The sequence below is a fragment of the Littorina saxatilis genome, linkage group LG7 (assembly GCF_037325665.1).
Source record: "Littorina saxatilis isolate snail1 linkage group LG7, US_GU_Lsax_2.0, whole genome shotgun sequence".
Lineage (NCBI taxonomy): Eukaryota > Metazoa > Mollusca > Gastropoda > Littorinimorpha > Littorinidae > Littorina > Littorina saxatilis.
Genome location: NC_090251.1, coordinates 31,943,195 through 31,968,529, shown reverse-complemented (window position 1 = coordinate 31,968,529; position 25,335 = coordinate 31,943,195). Strand labels below are relative to the sequence as shown.

Below are 25,335 nucleotides of genomic sequence, written 5' to 3'. Positions count from 1 at the left end.
GAATCGAGACGAGGGTTGTGGTGTATGTGTGTGTGTGTGTGTGTGTGTGTGTGTGTGTGTGTGTGTGTGTGTGTGTGTGTGTGTGTGTGTGTGTGTCTGTGTGTGTGTGTAGAGCGATTCAGACCAAACTACTGGACCGATCTTTATGAAATTTGACATGAGAGTTCCTGGGAATGATATCCCCGGATTTTTTTTGATTTTTTTCGATAAATACCTTTGATGACGTCATATCCGGCTTTTTGTAAAAGTTGAGGCGGCACTGTCACACCCTCATTTTTCAATCAAATTGATTGAAATTTTGGCCCAGCAATCTTCGACGAAGGCCGGACTTCGGTATTGCATTTCAGCTTGATGGCTTAAAAATTAATTGATGACTTTGGTCATTAAAAATCTAAAAATTGTAAAAAAAAAAAAAATTTTAAAACGATCCAAATTTACGTTTATCTTATTCTTCATAATTTTCTGATTCCAAAAACATATAAATATGTTATATTCGGATTAAAAACAAGCTCTGAAAATTAAAAATATAAAAATTATTATTAAAATAAAATTTCCGAAATCGATTTAAAAACAATTTCATCTTATTCCTTGTGGGTTCCTGATTCCAAAAACATATAGATGTGATATGTTTGGATTAAAAACACGCTCAGAAAGTTAAAAAGAATAGAGATAAAGAAAAGCGTGCTATCCTTTCCCGCTCTTCTTGTCAATTTCACTGCCTGTGCATCGAGCGGTGGACTGACGATGCTACGAGTATACGCTCTTGCTGTAAAAATGCAGTGAGTTCAGTTTCATTCTGTTAGTTCGACAGCTTGACTAAATGTTGTAATTTCGCCTTACGCGACTTGTTATTAACTTATTTTCTGTTGCCGATACCTCCCTCTCTGTTATTCATTGTAATTTCAACATTCAAATATGTTCTTCGTCAACGTGAGCATTGTACATTGTCGACATGTCATGTATCTGTGACAGCGATAAGACACTGAGTGAACCGCATGACCCCTGCACCATTACACCCGCCCACAAACACCCCCACCCTCGACATACACACACATGCACATACACATACACAAAAATGCATACATGCTTGCAATTGCTCGCACGCAAACCTACGCACGCACACACGTAAGTACGCAAGCACTTGTGCAGAGACAGAGAAAAATACACACTCAAATATACAGCGAAATAAAGAAGACAGACAGACAGACTTACAGACAGACACACACACAGATTGTTGCAGACACACACACACACACACACACAGACTGTTGCAGACACAGACACACACACACGCACAAACACACACACACACACACACACACACACACACACACACACAAACACACACACACACACACACACACACACACACACACACACACACACACACACGATCTACACTACTCGTCATAACAAAGTACACACATACATTTAGCTGTATACCTTTGTGATGCGGCAAGTTATATTAAAACCAAGTATGTTGCCAGAAAGGTAATATATTCCCCTACCGTATGAAAGAAAGAGTTTCATTTGTCATAAATTAGTGTTTATGCAGTGTACCGGAGACCTAGGACACCCCCCAAAATCAAATTCGCAAAAGTAAATTTGCACACACTAAAATCAAAATAAGCAAGAGTGACCCCGTTTATGATCTCACATGGAAGAACAACTCATTTTCTACCCATACAAATTTATTTGGTTCAGCTGTTGTGCCTAGCAAGGTTGTTGTGCCATTTTGAAGAATTATTTTTACAGGTGTCAGCCTCGTCAGAAGCCGTAAAAGGCCTATTTTCGCGTCATTTCATGTGGGCTATGTGGGTAAAAACCCTGTTGTTTTGTAATACAATTGCAAAAGAATGTGTAAAATATCATGTCGTTTTGATGAGTTTTTTTGGACGTACTGGAACTTATCAGAAAAGTTTGATTAAACTGTAATAACTCTTTTCAGTATCATGAGTTGCAAAAATTCAGCATTTTGAAGACTGTAACACAAATGAATATTACAATTGGGATCAATTTTGGTACAAAAGCAACAACGCGCTTTGGTGGTATGGAAATGTGAACGCAAAAAAACCAATTACGAAAAACGGGTCTTCCAACATCATATAACTCGCCGCATCACAAAGATCTACAGCTAAATGTATGTGTGTACTTGTTTTTATGACGAGTAGTGTAGAACGAGTCTGGTTCAGAACAACACTCAGTGACCGATCTATAACCTCTCCTTTTTTCACGGATTCAAAACAAACTTGATGACACAGTTCCCACTCTTTGTGTATGGCATTCGTTGACATGTTCACAGACTGAGAAGATCCGGACCTATTACGCATTGTCCTGTAGTTTCCTGCAGATAAGCGGGGGACAGAACCCCACAGTGGAAGGAATTAAACGTGACTGACCAACATTATGTGCACATGACATTCTGACCACCTTGCCTTCTTGTGATTCGAATTACCCTGGCGCAGGCAGGACCATTACAATTGTATATCTTAAAAAGCAAAATCTTTATTAATCTTTGCATTTATTGTTCATTTGATTTATATTTTCAACAGTATGTTTGCGCTTTTTGACCCCCCTCTGCTCTTGTGAGCAAAACATCTTCAGTCATCTTTAAAGTTTACAATTAGTGTTCATATTTGCTAAAGAATAGACTTGCTTTTCTGACTCTGTTCCTACGATTCTGTTTTTTCTCTCTGGCGAAGTTAATGGTGAACAAGGAAGAGCAGAATTCCTTTTCATTTTTACTTTTTCGTCGATTTGATATATATATGGGCGTGTATTTTTTTCATAACACAGATAAGGATGATGGTATACGGAAACATAATGTAGATTTGCATGGTGTTTTTTTCGTCCACTCTCTGTCTGTCTGTCTGTCTTTCTCACACACACACACACACACACACACACACACACACACACACACACACACACACACACACACACACACAAACACACACACACACACACACACACACACACACAAACACACACACACACACACACACACACACACACACACAGGGAATGTTGTCAAAATACAGTAGTGGCATAGTAGCACACCGCTGAAATCAATTGTGGAGAAAAAAACCACCCATCAAGTATCCCTTGAAAAAGTATCAACTGCACGTACCTTAAAGGCTGACATAGTCCTATTTAATTAGTTTAATTATTTCCAGGGCTTTTTCCATCGTTGCGGGGATGTATAAATTAAGCTTCCTGCAAAGTTTTAGGTTTGAAGTCCTTACCAATTACGAGATCTCGAGAAATAATTAATTCTTTATTGCATTGTTTAGCAACAGTTCTCCGGGACTTGGGCTATTTTTAGACCGTTGACGTCACTTCGTGACGTTTCGTAAACCAAAGATGGCGTTTGAGACTGTTCTGTTTACATTCGACACTATCAACACCACTTTGCAATACAGAAATAATTTTTTCTGTGTTGGAAAGCTACAGCCAAGCGTTATTATATCCCCTTAGGTACAGTTTTATAACATTATTGGCACATGTAAACAATATGAATTAATGAATGAACGCTACGAATATGGCAGCCTTTAATAAAGAGCGGTATTAGCAAGTAAGCATCATCGCTGCTTTCAGGCTGTGAACACAGGCGGCAGTAATGGTTATTTGTTGAAATAACTCGTTTCGATTGTTTTTAAAGATAACATTCATTTTAATTAATGACAAGCTGCTACCAAATTTACAAAACGACTGTGCATTCTAAAACTATATTATCGTACGAGGGCTCAACTGATAATAATGAGAATAATTCCGGACATCGATCGTTACTGTGGAATCCGCGTAGATTTCATTCAGCTTTTTTGACGGAATGATTCCCTGGTATAGCCACAAACCATATTTTCTTACGTCGTACTTCTTTATCTGAGGTAGGGATGGTGGGTGATAAACTGATGTGCACATGATGCGACCTGTTGTCAAGCATTAGCTTCAGGAAAGCATCAAAAAGAAAAACAAAGGGAGTTAAGAAGAAACCAACCCAAGCAAACAAACAAACATACAGAAACAAAAACAAAAAACACGCACACACAGACACACAACCACTTTTAAAAGCTTTCGCCATTTTCACCAGCCCCCTCCGCCTACCCCGGTCTCGTATCCTTGCGTCACCACACAGGTTTGCCTCTGCCGTGGAAATGGTGACAGAGGTTTGACCAGCACATTCAAAATCATTCTCCAGCGTGTTTTCATGACGTCATAAAGTTCGCGATGTCATGCTGTTATCTTAGTTTTGAATCGAGACAAAGCAAAAACAATAAAAAATAAAACAATAAAAATAAACAAACAAACAAACAAACAAAAGTAAGGTCAGGCCATAACACTGGGATTTTTCTCATTCTTAGCATACTTACCCTCGTATGCTAGCTACAGCTGCTCAAGAGACCTTCGGCATTCGAATAAGTGCACTGTGAGTGGGTAGTAGTGGGGAAAAAGGGGGGGGGGGTGGCTGTTTAGAATTTTGTTTAAAGGTTTTATACTGTGCCGCATTTCAACCATCAGCACTTGTTCAGCCAACGACCCGAAGCCAGCATGGATTCGAACCAGTTCCGAGAGGTTGGCAAACAGATGGTCGACTACATAGCCGACTACTACGACAACATTCGTCAACGCCCAGTGATGCACAACGTCTCGCCTGGCTACCTTCCCCCTCTGCTGCCCGACTCTGCTCCGGAAGATCCCGAGCGTTGGGAAGACATCTTCAAGGACATCGAGAAGGTTATAATGCCGGGGGTGAGTTCATGTACGTCACTTTCATCTACACACCGTTACATCTGGGGCTGTTATGGTAGGATGACCCAGTGAAGAGCTCGGAGTGTTATCATGTGTGGCATTTTTAGGATGGGCCTGCGTTGTTGAAAACAAACAAAGAAGCACAAAAAAGAAGAAAAAAAAGAAGCGTCCTTACAGCAGGCAAGCAAACGAACACCCCTCCACTTCCGAACAACAACAACAACAACAACAACATTTTTAACTGTTTTTTCCATCTTATATTACAGTATTGCTCAAGACTGTTCTTCATGGATCCTAGCCACATTGCCTCTGTTTTATTTTCATTCAGATGTAAATTTGAAATACATGAAAACTGTTTTACTATTAACAGTACTTGTTGGAGATCGTGTTTATCTTTAAGGAACATTGTTACGTCGTCTGCATACATTGCCAATTTTAAAATATATTCCAAATTGGTTTTTAAATGAAATGACGGGAATTTTAATCCTTTTATATTCGGGTCACTGCGTATCTTAATGGCTAAAAGTTCAAGGCCAAGGACAAAGGCCATCGGTGAAAAATTACATCCCTGACGAATTCCGGTTAATACATCGAATTCCTCAGAGATCCATCCCATGTAATTGATGCAACTTGTGGTATTATTCGTTAACATTTTTACGGAATTCAAAAAGTTATCACCGAAACCAAATTTTCTAAATGCCCAATACATATAATCTTTAGAAATTGAGTCAAAAGCACGTGAAAAGTCAAGGGCAAGTAAAATGCCTGGTTCGTTTTTCTGATTCATAAGATCTGTTACGTCATCAATCAATCGAATAACATCGCTTGATTTTCTCCCTTTAATAAAACCGACTTGATCTTCTGAGATAATATCAGTAATGACAGATGCGAGGCGAATTGCTAAACACTTTGCAATTATTTTGTAGTCAGTATTTGTTAGCGAAATTGGTCTCCAATTAATTAGGCTGTCCCGTGGTAAATCTTTTCCTTTGTGGAGTAAGGAAATAACTGCTCTTTTTTGTGTAGTCGACATCTCACCGACTTGAAAGGATGTTTGTAGAGAATTGAAAACCATCGTCTTTAGGCTCGGCCAAAAAAACTTCACGAAACTAGCTGTAAGCCCGTCCAAACCTGGTGATGATCCGTTCCTTAATAACTGTAATGCTCTGCCAATTTCTTCAATAGTAAATTCACGGTCCATGTCAACTTTCTGTTCTTGTGTTAACTGTGGAATATTTAATCCATCAACTTCACGTTCAGCTTTATTTTCGTCAAAATCAATATTTTTTCCAAATACATCGTGGTAAAATTTTTTTTGTTCTTTCATTATTTCTTCTTGTGATGTAATCATATTCCCGGAATCATCCATTAATTTGTCCATTATCTTAACGTTTGCTCTTACCTTTTCGAGATTCAAGAAGTAGCGAGTGTTTTTCTCACCCTGTTCAATAAATCTTTCTCGAGATCTTACTTGTGCACTCTTTGCTTCTTGAATATTGAATATTTCAAGTTTGCGCTTTAAATTTTCTCTTTGTGTTAACAGATCCTGATTTTTTGTATCAACTGACAATTTCTTGTCTGTTTCGTTAAGTTGATTTTGCAACATAGATTTATTATCAATGTTTTGCTTATGTTTATTTTTACTAAATCGTATGCAGAATTCCCTTATCTGAATTTTACAGAAATCCCATTTGTCGTGGGGGTTGTCCTCGGAATGATCATTTATATATTGTTCCAAAAACACATTCATTTGGTCAACAAACTCAGAATCACGCAAAAGGCTGTCATTAAATTTCCAATACGAAGGACCTCTTACTATATGTGTTAAATTATAATACATAACTACCATTCTGTGGTCGGTTTGTGCAACTGATTGTATTTTACAATTATTAGAACGGTTCAATACGGCATCACATGCTAAAATATAATCGAGTCTCCTCGCAATAAAAGGTGTCTTGCGAGACCACGTAAACTCTTTATCTTCTGCATGAAACAAACGCCATACATCATTCAAACCTTGTTCATTCAATAAACTCTTAAAATTGTTTACGTCTATTTCACAATGTTTTCCTCCACTTATAATGTCCAATAATATTTAGAAACGATATCGCTGCTTCTGACATTGAAGAGAATTGGTCAGTACGGTTTGATAGAATTGAAAGAATTGTTGGAATGTGGTCAAAACGAAATTTAAGCATTAGTGGTAAATTGTGTATAATTAAAACTTTTTTGATATCCCAGTTTGTATATGTTTTGCAGGCACTCTCTGCACCGACAAAAGTGCTTGATAGATTAAATACTATCCTTTTTAAATTTTTGTGGAAACGGAAGTACTCAAATAGTAAAGCTTTTGAAAAGGTGAAACGAACAGTTGTATGTAGTAACATAGAAATAGGCGGTATTAACATGATAAATATGCATGATATGCAGACATCTTTTTTGTTATGTTGGGCAGCCAGGTTACAACAAACCGATTTTGCAAATTGGCAATTGATCCCAAGACATTATTATGAGGTTCTCGGAAGCCAGCTGTGCTGCTTTAAATCAACTGCCAAACCAAAACAGTTTATTGGTCTGACCAGAGTTAAATCAAAATTTTGGCAACAAGTTTTAAAAATATGGATTGAGAACAGATATTTATTTCCTGTTCAAAAAGAAAGTATTCTTGATCAATGTTTGTGGAATAATGCAGATATTATTTTTAGAAAGAATGTGTTGTGTTTTGATAAATGGATTGAAGCCGGTGTGAATTGTGTACGTGATGTATGGATAGACGAAAATATTGTGTCATTTCAACATATTTGTGCCATTGTCGGATATAGCGCCACAAGGCTGTTTGAGTACAACGCTTTGCACACGGCCCTCTGCGCGCGAGCACTGCGGGACAACACAGACGCGGGTGACGAGCATCCTGCGACCTGTTTTCAGGGCATGCTAAATAACCCTTCCCCGAAGAAATTTCGTGCGATATTAACGCAATCCAAAGCCAGTGAACCCTGCGCTGTAAAATTTTGGTCCCACAAATATAACATTTGCATTGACGAAAAGTATTGGGTCCTGGCAAGTGCATGTACAAGCGAAGAAAGATTAAAGTTACTCCAATGGAAAATTTTACATAATATTTATCCCACAAATATTTTATTGCATAAAATGAAGTTAAAAGAAAATAGTTTATGTAGTCTTTGTAATGAAATTGATTATATTGAACACTTCTTTTGGAAATGTAGTAAAATGAAATTGTTTTGGGAAAATGTTAGAAGATGTATATTTGTTAATACGGGAGAAAATATTATATTAACAGAAAAAGATGAACCCCCACAAACAAAATTATTAATCCTATTTTGCTCATTTTAAAAATCTGTATCAGTAAGTATAGATATAGTAGGCCTATTGATATAAATGTGATGTTAGGATATGAATTAGCATTGAGATATTTCAGTATTGTGTAAATGTTGAAGGATGAATGAGGATACGTTGTAGACGGATGCTTGAATATTTTTTGATTAAAAGCCCCACAATGATGTGCTTGGCAAATTTAAAAAAAAACAAAACAAAAAAAACAACAAGAACAAGAACAAGAACAAGAACCAACAACCAACGACCAACCGAAAGTATTAGTAAATAAGTAAGCTTAATAGATATGCTTTTCATACAAACCATTGAATAAGCTCAATGATTTAACCGACATAATTAACCTAATGTACTGCTATTTATAACAGGGGTGTATATTTTAGTTGTTGTTGCGAGAGTTTATTTGACACAACAGCCACGAATGAACCATGAGGCGAGACACTGTTCTCAAAAGTTATCAAACCAGTCATGCATCAAAACAAACTCTCATATCCAATTTGCTTTCACGAGTCTTCAACACTGCACTAGGTGACGCACTGGAGGAGTCCTCGTTTCCATGGTTACTACGCCGCAGGAGGATCGTTTCCGTCCATGCTTGGCGACATGCTGTGTAATGCCATCGGCTGCATTGGATTCTCTTGGGTAAATTTGATCATCTGTTTGTCTGTGGGTCTGTTGTTTGTCTGCTTTGCACTACGGTTCTTCGCAACGTGGTTTGTTGATTTGAGGATAAAAGTCGTCTGTTCGTTTTAGTGCTAGTTATTCTCTCGCGTACCACCAGGGCTCAGAAGCACGAGAAAGTTACCAACCGACTGGGAGCCACCCGCGGGAGTCGGATTGGTTGAAAACACCGGACATGAATTTGTTGTCCGTTTCAACCAATCCGACTTCGCGGTTGGCTCTCACTCGGTTGACACCTTTCTCGTAGACATCAGTCCAGGAGACTGGTTCGGCATAACTCTTGCTTACTGTTAATGTCGATCTATATTTAGACCACTTACTTCCATTCTCTTCTTAATAATGTCAGACGTGATCGTCGTGATAAATCGTCAGTTGGTAGAAGGGCGCGTTTTACATTCAAGCAAGTTTTCTCAAAACAGGAGATAGTCAAGCTTAAAGGCACGCACCTTCTCAGATCTGGCATACGATTCTTTACCCAGGAAAGACATTGTTTTGTGTCTTCGTAAGTTCCTTGAAACAAAGGCAAGAAAGCACATGTATGAATGTAGAGCGCTTACTTCCCTTTGTATATCAGATCTTAATGATACACGATACCGACACATGCACAGCCTGGTGGTGGTGACCTTACGATTGATTTTCTACTGCTGATAGGTTGAAGTAACCGAGACAAATTTTTCGAAATTCTTCGTCACTTTCCTCTTGAAACATGCATGATCGAGGGGTGACGCCATTGCCCACGCAATGAGGTCTTTTTGAACTTTGTTTCCCTTTTGCTGTCAGAAATTTCACTTCGTAAGAGAGGGTCAAAAATCTATATCCTATGCCTTTAAAATATCATTTGATTGAGAGCTGTCTGGAGTAGGTTGGGTGTTCTTACTTCGTATGTTTTATTGTTTATTATGTTTATGGTTGTTGTCATATGTTGTTTGGTTGTTTTTAAGAGCAGATGAACCACACTTTTCCATCCATTGTTTAATTGTATGAACAACACATTATCTTATGTCTTATGTTATTCCTTGCCAGGCCACCAGTCCGGCCTGCACAGAGCTGGAGATGGTGACCACAGACTGGCTGGGCAAGATGCTGGGCTTACCCGAACACTTCCTCCACTCACACTCCGGACTCGGCGGTGGCGTTATACAGGTGTGTGCAATTCGGCAGGGGGAGGTACCCGAAGACCGAGACGAATCACGCTCGTCTCCGCGAAGCGTGCGACCGTATAGTACTTACTGAACCTATTTCCTTTCATTCTGAGGACATTTTGCGAGTAAACATGACATATCTATGTATTTTTTTAATTTAGGAGAAGATGGGGAATACAATACAATCATATGTTAATCTGTTTTTGAAAATTATATTGTTAATGACAACTTTAATGAGCAAACATGTTAACTAATATTTAACGAGCTTACGAGCTGAAATGCAATCCCATAGTCCGAAGATTGCTTGAACAAAATTTCATTCAATTTGGTTATAAAATGAGGGTGTGACAGTGCTGTCTCAACTTTCACAAAAAGCCGGATATGACGTCATCAAGGCATCTTTCCAAAACATGAGGATATCATACCCAGGAACTCTCATGTGAAGTTTCATGAAGATCGGTCCAGTAGTTTTTTTTGGAATCACTTTATACACACACACACATACATACATACATACCTACATACACCACCACCCTCGTCTCGATTCCCCGTCCATGTTAAAACATTAAGTCAAAACTTGACTAAATGTAAAAGGAAAAGCAGAGTTTCTTGCTGATGACGGTCTGGAATTATGTGAAAAGTAAGTTGAACATTAGCAACACAGGCAACACAACCATGGCTGTGGTATCACTGACGTTGGGTTACAGGAGTGATTGGATGCTGTTGCAAAACCGTTCCATGTTTGTGTAACTATATGTCTGTGTTGAATCATCTTTCTTCTTCTTCTTCTTCAGCGTTCGACGGTTGTGTCCTTATAATTGTAACCGTGTGCCGAAACACTACGATCACCACGGGAAGCGAAGTGCAATCAAACAGGATTGAAAATGTTAGGGCTAATTTCTTAGCCCTATAAAAACTGTTATGCAAACCCGAAGGTTTCCATGAACATACAGACAATCGGAAACCACCAGACCCCATCACAAACAGAACTCTACAATCCACTGGTGTTGACTTTTAAAGGCCAACAACTCGGGTGCAGAGTCTGCTGTGAAAGGAGCGGTAGCCTCCCCTGTCACAATCGCCCCCGTCTGAATGAACTCCGTCCCGAAGTTCCGAACCGGGGGACCACTGTCCATCCCAAGTTCGCAGAATGGGAACAGCACGAAAATGTTCAGTGGTCATATTATGCCATTACCTGAACATATCATGCCGAGTCCCAATCCTGCTCGCAGCGCCAGATGTAACCGTGTGCCGAAACACTACGATCCCCTCGGGAAGCGAAGTGCAATCAAACAGGATTGAAAATGTTAGGGCTAATTTCTTAGCCCTATAAAAACTGTTATGCAAACCCGAAGGTTTCCATGAACATACAGACAATCGGAAACCACCAGACCCAATCACAAACAGACTTCTACAATCCACTGGTGTTGACTTTTAAAGGCCAACAACTCGGGTGCAGAGTCTGCTGTGAAAGGAGCGGTAGCCTCCCCTGTCACAATCGCCCCCGTTTGAAATGAACTTCGTCCCGAAGTTCCGAACCGGGGGACCACTGTCCATCCCAAGTTCGCAGAATGGGAACAGCACGAAAATGTTCAGTGGTCATATTATGCCATTACCTGAACATATCATGCCGAGTCCCATCCTGCTCGCAGCGCCAGATGTGGGAAGGTCGGGTGGAAGGAAAGGATATATAGCACAGGCAGAGGAGCATACAATTAAGACACCGAAGACAGAGGTTGCTTTAACTTATCTTAACTTATCTTTTATTGAAGGAAAATGTAACTAAGAATAACCACTCAGGTAGCTTATCTAAATCATAAATATTCCAAAACAGTTTAGCTAAATTTGGTAGCAACTAGAAACAATGCTATAAGTTATAAATTAGAAACAATAACAGAACTATAATATAGGAAATAGCAATGCTTACATATAACCAGAAATACCAATTATGAATTCTGATATCTACCAGTACCAGAATCAGCTAGAAACAATAACAGAACCAGAAAATATGTATTTAGTGTAAAACCAGAAACAATATGTATTTCTGGTGCAAACCAGAAAGCAGTATAATTAAAAAGGCAATATTATTCTGGTAGCAACCAGAAAATATGTATGTAGTGTAAGACCAGAAACAATATATGCCAGAAATAGTGTTAAAAGGTAATTATTCTAGTAGCAACCAGAATCTCTGGTGCAAACCAGAATGCAGTGTAAAGAAGAAGGCAAGATTCTCCTCACACGTAAAAGAAACACAAAACTGCTGCTGACGCTAGTCGCGAAACACAAGAGCACGAATTCAAAACCACAAGTCGACCGATTACAAATGTCGCGCCAAACTACACGCTAGACCGGTTCGCGACAACAAAGGAGCACCGCACAGCTCACTATCACAAATCGCATTGTCTGCTCTACTGTAATGCTCGCTCTTTTAAAGACAGTGGTCACTTCCGATTCCCTGTGGCGATAAGCCAATAGGAAGACTACCCTGTGTAAGCCAACGGGGGGTGTCCTACTTAAAATGCCTGCCCAATGAAAGGGATCGTTAAAGATGCAGAGAGGCCTGTCTGCGTTACACACCGGAAATATTACGAGCAGTTACAAGCTGATACATAATACTAGCTAAAGGGGGAAGAGGGCCCTGTCTGCATTATACACCGGATATGGCTCATTACATTACAAGCAATTACAAAACTGATGCATAATACTAGCTAAACGGGGCCGGGAAAGTTATGGGATCTTACCACCTAGATTAGAAATGAATCCGGTCAAGAGTCTACCCTACGATAGTAAACACACTTCTTCGATCAGTTTACAACAATAAAGTACAGTGCACAAAGACAACCAGGTATTATTTAGTCACTCCTTAGGCACTGATGGTTAGAGGTTACTCTGCTGCTTCTCACCATTTTAAATTAGGGATTTCCTAGCACAAAGGGCATTATTTAAATGTAAACCCAATGTGACTAGCACACACACACAGGGAATAGCTATAGACAGGGGAGGCAACTGGGTCGGGCAGGAGATAACACACACAAAGAGACGGGGTACGCCACTTGGCTACATAATCTTAGGCTTGCTGATTGTATGAACTCGCAGGTTCGGCGCAGGTCTTCCACAGTTCCCCAAAGTTTTGTGTCGGGGGTTGTCCTCTCTGGCCAGGTCAGGTCGCGAAGGGGGGCATGGACAGGGCAGGCTTGTAGAATGTGCTGGGGAGTTTGATCGTCCTCGCCACAGTCATGTCCAGTACGAAGGCGAAAAATGGCAGTTTGCTCTGCGCGAGTCAGATGGAGGATGGTGTCTTGGGTGGGCTGGTAGCTGTCTGTAGCAGCTTTGAAGGTTGAAGTCCAGCGGTTGGCAATAAGGGTTTCTGCCTCTCGGAAGGAAAGGGTTGGTTTAGACTGTGGTTGTCTTCCTCCCTCCTTGGCCAGCCGGTCTGCTCGTTCATTTCCAGAAATGCCACAGTGTGCTGGAATCCACTGGAACACTGTGGCAGATTTCTGTGATAAGCTGTACAGAGTCCCTTTTTAGGTTTTTTAGGGACTTGTCGGCCGTGTCTGCTGTTAGAGCTTGCAGTGCAGACAGGGAGTCTGTGAAGAAGACAACCTTTTCCGTTGTGTCCTCCATGAGGTTGAGATGTTCGGCTGCTTTTTGGAGGGCAACCACCTCTGCTCGGAAATTGGAGCAAAGGATACCACTGGCGGCAGAGATAGTCTCAGAGGGTCTACCTGGGTATCGGATGAGAACTCCACTCCCTCCATTTCTTGTCGCTCCTTCGGCCGAGCCATCGGTGAAGACATGCGTCCACGTTTTGGCTGGGAACCTTTGGTGTATCTCGTTCAGGGCGAAGACTTTCAGGTCTCTGTTGTTGTTTTCCAGTGATGCCAGGGATGTTGGTTCTGATCTCAAATCGTGGAATCATCGACTAACTCGTTTGTTTTGCCTGCAGTCCACGGCGAGCGAGACAGTGTTCCTGTGTGTCCTGGCAGCGAGGAACCGAATGGTGGCCAGGATGAAGGAGACCGACCAAGACATGAACGACCATAGTGTCATCTCACGTTTCGTTTGCTACTCGTCAGATCAGGTAACCATCCTCCTCCTCCTCCTCCTCCTCCTCCTCCTCCTCATCATCATCATCATCCTCATCATCATCATCATCATCATCATCATCATCATCATCATCATCATCATCATCATCATCATCATCATCAATCGTTGCTGTTTCAAATATCGAAATAATTTCGCTCGCATTTCAATATCCAAAACATCCAACTCGTGTTAATCTGATGTGACACAGCAAGCCATATAGTATATAGTATATACGAGACAAAGCAGTAGTAATAACAACAAGTCACTCTATATTGTCCATTAAAATGAATACATTAAAATGTAAAAATTGTCTTCGATACGTCTAAACCTGACTGTCTAGCAAAATTGATATTATGTTTTTGTTTTGTTTCAGGCCAACTCCTCTGTACATAGGTCTGGATTATTGGCGGAAGTGCGCATGCGCAAGCTACAATCAGACGACAATTTCTCTCTGCGCGGGGAAACTCTGCGAAAAGCGATCAAAGAAGACAAGGCCAAGGGACTCATTCCTTTCTTTGTAAGTGCTTCGCTGGCTATTGAATAAGTTCCTTTCTTCCTAAGTGCTTCACTGGCTATTGGATAAGTTATGTTCTTTTTAAGTGTCTTATTGGCAACGGGCTAGGTTCTTTTCGTTAGCTATTGGATAAGTTCATTTCTGTGTAAGTTCTTCATTGCTATTGGATACTATCCTTTTCTTCGTAAGTGTTTCATTATCTTTTGGTTAAGTTCATTTTTTTGTAAGTGCTTCATTGGCTATTGGAAAAGTTGCGGCCCTTCTTTGTAATTGCTACATTGGCTATCAGCTAGTTTCTTTTCTTTGTTAGTGCTACATATTTGGCTAGTTTTCGTTCTGTGCAAGACCTTCTTTGGCAATAGGCGATGTTCAGAAATAACTCTATCGGGTTTGTATAGATTGTGAAAGAGTGAATATTTTTGATTTTATTAATTAAGGTACACTCTCCCAAGTGGCATTACAGGCACTAGCGAGGGGTGTGGATGATATGAGACCGTCCCTCCATCTTGACACTTACAAAAAATGAACCGCATGAGTGCTACCTGTGCACTGTGGGAATGTTTTGATGAATTAATGTCTTCTCACGAAATCATCAATAAGTTCCAACTCATCACGGCTAGCAGTCAGCTAGGTTATTGGGGTTTTGATATTTGGGAGGTGGAGGAATGGTCTTGTATCATGCACAATCCTAGCCGGATCTGAAATGGCGAGCTTAACAGCTGTTTTTTTTTTGTGCTTTTTTTTTTTTAAAGAGAAGGAGCGTACCTTTATTGTCGACCTTGAGTCTGGACACCGCTAACTGGCATTAACGGCAATTACTGTGTTTTCATTGCACTTAGTACATTAGCGGCTACGAAACATCATGCTTCCTGCTTTATGAACAGGACTGGTGTCATTACCTTTACTGCAGATCCGCTTGAACTACTATACTACCCATATGTTTTATGTATATTTAATGTCACTGTGTGGTAAAATACTGAGTATCAAAAATACAATGAGCCATGCCTCTCGTGTAAGTGACCATGTGCGCCGTCTCAGATCCACCAAGGGTTCACAATATGATGACAGCATCGCGTACCACTTGAACACTTACCAAAAATCAACACTGACTGTTTAATTGCTGTGTTGAGTTGGAATTCTTTGATGAATTAACTTCTTACGAAATCACTTCATCAAAACATTCCTACTGTGCACAGCCTAGGGAACCCTGTTCAGTTTTGGTATGTGACCAAGTGGGCGGCTGCTCTCACATGAAAAAACGCTTTGGTAGGTCTGTGGTGGTTTAAATAACAGCGTGCACAGAAGAAAAGTCACTGATACACGTGTGTACCGCCGTTTGGTGACAGGTCTGCGCCACACTGGGCACCACGGGGTCCTGCGCCTTCGACTGCATCAAGGAGATTGGCCCTCTGTGTAAGATGCTTTCATATGTACAGATCTATACACAGAACAGCGAAACTTATTCTCCTGCACCGACTTCAGACAGATGTGTACTCGCGAATGCCACGTGCACGCCCGCACACCCACACCGTGGCACACGCCCGCAAGCATGCACTCTCCCGCACACATACTGGCACTCACGCACGTAGGTACGCACGCACGCACACAAACAAACGAACGAACAAACAAACCCGCACAAACACACACACTCACTCACACACACTCACACACACACACACAACACACACACACACACGCACACACACACACACACACACACACACACACACACACACACACACACACACACACAAACACAAACACACACACACATGTTATTATTTTCTAGGGGTGAATGTGTCGGCTGAAGCTGAGACGATGTTGCCAGCGTTAAGAGCGTTTTGAATTCTGTATTGACATTAACATTCACAAATAATGATCGTCTGCATATGTTGCAACATTACTAGCCCTGTCTAGGATACCTATTAGTCTTTATTACACAATGTGCATGACGTTTTAAGCTATGGAAGCGTTTCAAAATAAGTTGCTATTATGCGGTTGGGTTGCTTATTAATTCTAAACAAAGTGAAAAAGTTATCGTGTATTGTCTTCAACCAGGCGAGAAGGAAGGAATATGGCTGCACATCGATGCTGCATACGCCGGCAGTGCCTTTGTCTGTCCGGAATACAGACAACACCTGGAGGGGGTGGAGGTGAGACAACTCCATGCATAAGGCCAAGAGAAAAAAAATCAATGTTTCCGATTCATCCATTTTATTCCTCCCGACCCTTGACCTTTTTTGACTCTTGAAAAAAAAGAAGATATAACTCGATTTTGCAGACTTTAAAGGGAAAGTGGATCTTTTGGAAGATCCGTGGGGCACTGCTCGCACGACGTCTGGCCGGCACTAAAAAGTCACATTTGCGCCTGTGTACATTTAACAAAAACCCACTATAATAAATTAAAAAAAAAAGTGTTTTCCACATTCCCCTCATCACCAGTCCTCATCTCACCAAGCAGTATCTAAAGAGTCTTAGTTGGATATAATAAATATCTCTTCCCTATGTTGCAGTACGCAGAGACTTTCAGCACCAACCCGCACAAATGGATGCTGTGCAACTTTGACTTGTCCGTCATGTGGTAAAACCAATGTTCTTTCTTGTGTTCAAGCTATACTGTTATCAGACAGAGAGAGAGAGAGGGAGAGGGAGAGAGAGAGAGAGAGAGAGAGAGAGAGAGAGAGAGAGAGAGAGAGAGAGAGAGAGAGAGAGAGAGAGTTTGCAAGATTGGGGAATTTCAGAAAAAGAGAGGGACCTTTTTAAAGAGCCTACCATGCACTCGGCCACAGTTCTGGAATAGCTGTTTTATGTCATTTTTCTTATTCTTATTAATATTTTGTTCACATTACAATTTGTTCAAAGTATGATAACATATAAAACTTGAAAACATATTACGGTAGCATTTGACATCTAATACTAAAGGTACGCTCCTTCTGGTGAAAACAGTACGGTTCAGCGTCTCACCTCTGGCCTGGCTTTCACAGGGGATAACACCGTCCATCCACTTGGACACGTACTAAAAATCAATACCCAAACTGCTAGCCAAATAAATTCATCAATAAAATCCCACTGTGCTCAGAGAGTAAACAGACAGTTCAGTTTTGGTATGTGACCAAGTGGCGGGGATTGCCTAATCCCCTGTAAAAGTCAGGCCAGATACGAGACGATAAGACGAACTGTTTTCACGAGGAGTGTGTCCTTAATATTACAGAGTTCTAGATGATCAGCACAGAAAAGGTCAATACCAAGTCAAACTCAGATGAAAAAAAGAATATTGTAGTGTATTTATCCATTGATCTGACAACTCCTGTTTCATTTAATTAATTTCTAATCGTTTTCGTAATGTTCTTTATTAATCAAGTGTTATCGCTTGCAGTATTTTTCTCGCTAATGGCTCTTGATAATAAAAAATATACACAACAACAATACTGAATAGTCATGTATTATACCATTATTATTTACCAGGATTAAAAACAGAGAATATATAGTGGATGCCTTCAAGGTGGATCCAATCTATCTCAAACATCAGAATGAAGGACGCGTCCCTGACTATAGGGTGAGATACACAATTATGCTTTTCTCCATTCTAAACGCAAAACAATCGATTTGCAATTTCAACAACAACAACAACAACATCAACATCAACAACAAAAACAACAACAACAACAACAATACCAACAACAACAACAACAACAACAACAACAATACCAACAACAACAACAACAACAACAACAACAATACCAACAACAACAACAACAACAGCAACAACAACACCGTTCTACGACTTTACTGCTATTTGTTAGAGACTAAAACACTTTAAAGATTAAAGTTTGGGACTAACTGATGCTATAGGGTGATATGATCAATTATGCTTTTCTCCATTCAAAACGAAATAAAAAATCGATTTGCAATTTCAACAACAACAGCAACAACAACAACATCAACATCAACAACAACAATTCCATTTCTACGACTTTACTGCTTTTTGTTATAGAATAAAACACTTCAGAGATTCGAGTTTCGGACTAACTGATAACCGTGTACGGTTTATGATTTCAGCACTGGCAGATACCCTTGAGTAGACGATTCCGAGCTCTAAAACTGTGGTTTGTTTTGAGATGCTACGGTGTTAAGGGTATCCAGCAGTATATCCGCACGGTAGGCATACTTCGTTATTCTGCGCAGATGTAACAAAGTACACGAAATAGTCGAATACGTTTGGAGGCAACGTCAGTGAAACGTCCAATTGCTGCGGTACACAAGACTTGTGGGTTTTCGTGTCTGACTGGTGTTCTATATGAAATGTTACGTTGTGTCTCATTATTATACATTTTTTGATTTTGTTGTTGTAATTTACCTATTTCATGTCACTCCGAGGAGTTTTGAAAATATATTTTTGCCTTGCCTTGCACTGCCTTGCCTTGCCTATCTCTCCTCAAGCAGATTAGTATGAGGATTTTGAGTCAGCCCACCCCTACTATTTTGATTGGCTTTGCTTCCAAACGTAGTTCGAATATTCGTTTACTTGGTTGCATTACGTATATTGAAGTCGCTCGTTTGCTTGGTGGTCAATACTTATCTCCAGTAAGGTAATACATTGTACTACGTTGCAAGCACCTGGAGCAAATTTTTGATTAGTGCTTTTGTGAACAAGAAACAATTGACAAGTGGCTCTATCCCATCTCCCCCCTTTCTCCGTCGCGATATAACCTTCGAGGTTGAAAACGACGTTAAACACCAAATAAAGAAAGAAAGAAATACTTATCTGATGTTGTTCCTGCAAACGATCGTGTAAACCATCTACAGACAAACCTGCCCTTGCGACCTCCTCTCAAAAGCGATCATCTACCAGCAACCACTCCCTGGGATCCCAGAAGAGTTTGTTTTCTATATAATTCAACCTTTCCATAGCGACCACCTGTCAATAACGACTGATTTTGATCGGTCTGTTGGGTGATCGTTATAGACAGGATCAACTGTATCTGGCTTTTATAGACGCGAAGGGTATCCTTCCCCTTGGGCATATGTATCCTTGGCGGATTATGACTTTATTCGGTTATTCTGCAGAAAAACAGAAATGCTGGAGAAAAACTGTTTGTTTCTGCAGCATTTCTGCATAATGTCATCTTTCGCGAGAGCAACGTTTTTTTCTGCAGTAAAACAGTTTTACTGCAGTAAAATTGAAATCAAGAATGCTGCAGTAAAACGGTGATGTTGTTTTACTGGAGAAAACCTGTTTACACTTTTTCTTCAGCATTTTGGCATTATTCAGTTATTCTGCAGAAAAACAGAAATGCCGGAGAAAAACTGTCTTTTCTGCAGCATTTCTGCATAATGTCATCTTTTGCCGAAGCAACGGGTTTTTCTGGAGCAAAACATTTTACTGCAGTAAAATTGAAATCAAGAATGCTGCAGTAAAACGGTGCTGTTGTTTTACTGCAGAAAACCTGTTTACACTTTTTCTGCAGCATTTTGTACTGGCTCATTATAATGTTGGAGCACGCGAGCCCCCCTCTGTCGAGAGATGGACTCATCCAGAATTACCAATAGTTACAAACTATTATACTATCCCAGGGGGCGACGAATACAAACGCTACTTTACAAGGTCGTTCGTTTTTCTCCAGAAAAACTGTCACAGACTATTCTGAAGAAAAAGTTAATCGCAATAATGCTGCAGAAAACCAAGTAAACATTATGCTTCAGAAAAACTGTTTTACTGCAGTAAAAAAACGTTGCTTCGGCGAAAGATGACATTATGCAGAAATGCTGCAGAAAAGACAGTTTTTCTCCAGCATTTCGGTTTTTCTCCAGAATAACTTAATAATGTCATAATCCGCCAAGAGCCAGTACAAAATGCTGCAGAAAAAATGTAAACAGGTTTTCTGCAGTAAAACAACAGCACCGTTTTACTGCAGCATTCTTGATTTCAATTTTACTGCAGTAAAATGTTTTGCTGCAGAAAAAAACGCTGCTTCGGCGAAAGATGACATTATGCAGAAATGCTGCAGAAAAGAACGGTTTTTCTCCAGCATTTGTCTTTTCTGCAGAATAACTGAATAAAGTCATAATCCGCTAAGGATACATATGCCAGAAATCTGCACCCTTGCTGTTCTCTGTGCAGAGTGGGAAATTCATTTCTTAACTGTCACCTATGTCAATCTGTGAAGTGAATTCAGAAGAAAAATCCATTGCGCTCGTACAATAAGCAGTCTTAGTTACCTCACAGGCGGAAGGTATCGTCCACTGGACTACTACTATCACAGAAAGACTACAAGGTACGTCACTCACCTGCGAGTCTTCTGTGTTCTTGGAGTCGCTTCCTGGGGAAAAATATTGTTCAAGACGGTTTGCCTCTTCCTACAGTCTGTGTAAGGTCAAATAAATACAGTTGAATGATTGGTTGAACTGTATGTACCTTTAATTTTCAGCTTCCGTCCCTTGCAGGTTGTTTTTAACCATCATTTGGACGAATCTTCGTTTGCGAGCCGCTAACTTCCACTCGGCGTCAAACTCATGCATCCGCACCGAATATGCATACCAGTGGTCTAAAACATATGTAAATATTGTGCAGCAACCACGGGAAAATAATCTTCGAATATCCTGTTATTAACCAATGAGCGCTGGTATGCATATTCGGTGCGGATGCATGAGTTTGACGCCGAGTGGAAGTTAGCGGCTCGCAAACGAAGATTCGTCCAAATGATGGTTAAAAACAACCTGCAAGGGACGGAAGCTGAAAAATAAAGGTAAATACAGTTCAAACAATCATTCAACTGTATTTATTTGACCTTACACAGACTGTAGGAAGAGGCAAACCGTCTTGATCAATAGTTTTCCCTGGAAGCGACTCCAAGCACACAGAAGACTCGAAGGTGAGTGACGTACCTTGTAGTCTTTCTGTGATAGTAGTAGTCCAGTGGACGATACCTTCCGCCTGTGGTTACCTTCGAGGATTAATAGGTCAGTGGTAGTTTACATGATCCGTTTTTCGCGGGAAGATTAAAGAATGTCGAGGGTAGGGTGGGGTTAGCGGGGGACGGTACCTCTAACGTATTTGATTGTTCACATACTACCTTACTAATGCACGTGTTGTCGTTGACCTAGTTAAAATGTGCACGTGCAGCACGTGTCCCTGGCTGAAGAACTGGAGGCCTTGCTTGTGAAGGATGGACGCTTCGAGATGCCTGTTCCCGCCACCATGGCTCTCGTCTGTTTCAGGCTGAAGGTGGGTACCATCAGCAAGAGTCGTTCACACGTGGAATACAGATGTGTTCTTCTTTTTAACTCGGGTCTGACAGTTCAAGGCAACAGCACAACCTGAAAGTCAGTGACTTTGAGATGTTTGGGGTGAGAAATCATCAATTAAATTAGAAGCAAACAGACATGACGACCCAACCCCCCTTTTTCTGTAACAGTTGACAAAATTATTAGAATGGGAATACAGTTTTAAGTTGATGTGACAGGCCGGGTGTACAATACTGAATTGAAGAAAGTTTTTGGATATTTGGTGGCTTGTTGACAGACCACCTTTTTTGTTGGTCCAAGGGGACCATATCGTCTTTTGTTTCATCTTTATCGACCAAGGCCGAAGCCCGCGGTTGATAAATATGAGACAAAAGGCGATATGCTCCCCGAGGACCAACAACAAAATGCTGGTCTGACGACAAGCCACCAAACATCGTTTTTGTCATCATTTTGGTTGTGCAACAAAACGCACACGAATTTTTAGAATCCAACTCCGGGCCACAAAGCATCGTCACAGTAGCTCGAGATAACACGTCAACCTTGTATGTGACGTCAAACGTAGCTTGTTGACGCTTTTCTTCCAGTCTGAAAATGTACAGAGCTGCGATCATACGTGTGAGTTCAGTAAGTGTTGAGCATATTTCTTTTCTTTTTAAGTGTTTATGACTTTTCGTTGTGGATTTTGCGATTACAGAGATAAGTTGCAAATTGACCATGAGTCGCCGCGGTAATTATCAACATTGATTGGGTCTTTGAGAGTGAATGCTTACAATCGTTGTCCTCGGAAACACAAATCCAAAGCCGCGATGGTTCCACACATCAAACAATCAGCCTGATTGGCTTTTACTTTGACAATCCACGTTTCACCTGAAAGCTCAAACCCATTCACCACCTCGATTTATTGCATGGGGAACATGAGATTTATTTCCCAGGTGTTTGTGAATGAAAATTCGTGAAAATGATGACAAAGTCAGTTAGTCATATCCCTGAACAAAAAACAAAAAAGCCACGTCCAAAACGGCGGTTTGTTGTTAAAACCAAGCTTAACGATTAAGGAAGAAATGCTGTTGTTTTTTCTTGTGCCTCAAATCAGCGTTAGAACAAAGGGCATGCATCTGACTATGGCGGTGTGAGATACACAGTTATATCACACCTCCGGCAACGAGCAGATAAAGCCCCCCCATTGTGGTTTAGTTATACCTCTTCCTCTTCTTCCGCGTTCGTGGATTGTAACTCTCACGTGCACTCGGTTGGTTTTATTTTGGCGCGAGTAGTCTGTTACGCGTACAACCGTTATACTTACACTCGTTGCTGTTTACTCTAAAATGATACATGTACATGCATTGATTCAGTTTACTGTCTGTGGCACAGAGGACGAGTAGGCTTTTACGTGTATGACCGTTATATTTACACTGATTGCTGTACTCTAAAATGATACGTGTATTGATTCAGTTTACTGTCCGTGGCACAGGGAACTAACAAGCTGAGCGAGATGCTTCACGACCACATCATGGCTCGTGGCGATATCTACATCATCCCGGCCTACGCACGCGCCCAGGGCAAGGACGTCTACTTCATGCGCGTTGCCATGGTGTCCGAGCACATGACGTCAGCTGACATTGAGGTGACCTTCAGGGCCATCCAGCGCAGCGCGGACCGCGTGCAGGAGAGATACGCTGACCTGCCGCAGACGGAGAAGAACGGAGTGAAGGACGATTACATGCCGCTCATCAACAACGACGCTTGTCCTGCTGACTTCAAGAAGCAGCGCAATGAAAAGGCTTAATCTGCTGCAACTACAGTTGCACCTCCCGTCGCGATATAACCTTGAATGGTTGAAAAGGACGTTAAACACCAAATAAAGAAAGAACAGTGGAACCTCCCCTTTAAGACCTCCACAAATCTTAGAAAAGTAGGTCTTAACAAGGAGGGAGTCTTAACTTGGGGGTAAATGTACAGCGGTTATGAACAGAAAGTCTAAGAAAACAGTGTCTGAAAATGGAGGAAGTATTAACATGGGGGTGTCTTTAAAGGGGGGTTCCACTGTACCGGGATTTTCGGACTGAAAGTGGTGCAGCAGCCACTTCATTTGGGATTAAAAAAAAGGATTATTTCTATAGACAGAGAAACTACTGGAAATGTGGGACTACACGGCGCTACCAATTATTGGGAGCTACCATCCACTTCTTTTGGACCAAGAAAGATTCTGTTCATACACAAAGCAACTTCGTGTACCTGGCTTTTAAAAATGAAAAAAAATCAAAAATAAAGAAGAAGAAAGATTCCGTCTTTACAAAAAGCAGCTACCGAAATTGTTTGTATACTCTTGCAATCGTAGGGGGCACCCACTTATTTGGGACCAAGAACGATTCTGTTCATACACAAAGCAACTTTGTGAACCTGTATTTTCGGACAAAAAGGCGATACCAAGTACAGAGAGCACCCACTTATTTGGTAAAGATTCTGTTCAAACACAAAGCACTTCATAGCAACAAACTATATACAAGGTTGTCGTCACCAAGACTGAGACTGGTCTCAAAAACCGGGAAATCTTTAGATGATGCAGTTGTTTTTTATTTCAAACCCTCGAAGTATTCTCCCTTAGCGGCTACACACAGTTTAAGTCGTTGGACCCAGTCAAGAAATGACCGTTTGAAGTCGTTTTTTGGCACCTGGTTCAGACACTGGAAAACAGCCGATCCGAGGGCTGATCGACTGTCAAATCGACGCCCAGCCAATTGTCTTTTCAGATGAGGAAACAAAAAAAAGTCACAGGGTGCAAGATCAGGAGAGTAGGGAGGATGTGGCAAAGTTTCAAAGTTTTCTTCCTCTAGGTACTCTTTCACCACCTTGGATTTGTGAGCAGGTGCGTTATGATGAAGTAATTTGATCCCTTTCAATCCTGTAGTTGGTCTGGCTCTCTTGTAGTAACGAACGATGCCAGCAAGAACTTTTTCCTTGTAGTACACCCCAGTGATGCTTCTGCCTTTTTCGCGTGGTTTTTGAAAAATGACGCCCTTTGTGTTATAAAATATTGTGTATAAAACCTTCTTGCCGGAGCGACTTTTTCACACGATCCGAGGGGCATTGGCACCTTTTTTTTTATCCATGCTTTGTTTTGAGCTTTTCTTTTTGGCTCAAAGAAGTACACCCAAGTTTCGTCTCCAGTCACGATCTCATCCAAGCGTTTTTGATCACATCCGTCGTATATCTTGAGTAGCCGTTGGGCAAACGTAACCCTACACCTCTTGTTCTCTTCAGTGAGGAAATGTGGTACCCATCGCGCGCACACCTTTGTGTATCCAAGTTTGTGTTTTAACATTCTCAAGACAGACGACGACGAAATGTCCAGTGTTTCGGCGATAAAATGACTGCTCACTCGGGGATCTTCATCAACTAACCGTTGCACATGGGACACCATTTTATTGTCGGTTACAGGTGGTTTCTTCACTTTTCCCCTTGCATCTTCCACAGACGTTTTCCCTGTTGAGAAATGCTTTGCCCACCGAAAAACTGTCGCGCGAGATGGTGCTGTGCTTGGGCTTACAGTTCTCAGCTCTTCAAGTA

The 25,335-nt window shown here is 40.9% G+C and overlaps 1 protein-coding gene and 1 long non-coding RNA gene across 2 annotated transcripts in view; one reads left to right on the top strand and one right to left on the bottom strand.

Annotated features, from left to right (window-relative positions):
- Positions 1–25,335, bottom strand: part of LOC138971193 (uncharacterized) — a 666,631-nt gene that overhangs the window by 126,696 nt on the left and 514,600 nt on the right. The window lies entirely within an intron of this gene.
- Positions 4,523–24,266, top strand: LOC138971183 (aromatic-L-amino-acid decarboxylase-like). Its single transcript, XM_070343833.1, has 12 exons — positions 4,523–4,749; positions 8,629–8,742; positions 9,805–9,924; positions 13,870–14,004; positions 14,383–14,526; positions 15,870–15,936; positions 16,582–16,676; positions 17,037–17,104; positions 17,989–18,079; positions 18,583–18,681; positions 21,647–21,748; positions 23,240–24,266. Exons 1-12 carry the CDS (start codon positions 4,549–4,551, stop codon positions 23,552–23,554), a joined length of 1,551 nt encoding a protein of 516 aa, XP_070199934.1. The 5' UTR covers positions 4,523–4,548; the 3' UTR covers positions 23,555–24,266.

What these genes read in the sequence shown, in the direction of transcription:
- LOC138971183 (XM_070343833.1), top strand. Translation starts at nt 4,549, where the DNA reads ATGGATTCGAACCAGTTCCGAGAGGTTGGCAAACAGATGGTCGACTAC. An exon ending in GCTGCATTGGATTCTCTTGG is followed by an intron (nt 8,743 to 9,804) that starts GTAAATTTGATC and finishes ATTCCTTGCCAG; the next exon opens with GCCACCAGTCCGGCCTGCAC. An exon ending in CAAGGAGATTGGCCCTCTGT is followed by an intron (nt 15,937 to 16,581) that starts GTAAGATGCTTT and finishes GTCTTCAACCAG; the next exon opens with GCGAGAAGGAAGGAATATGG.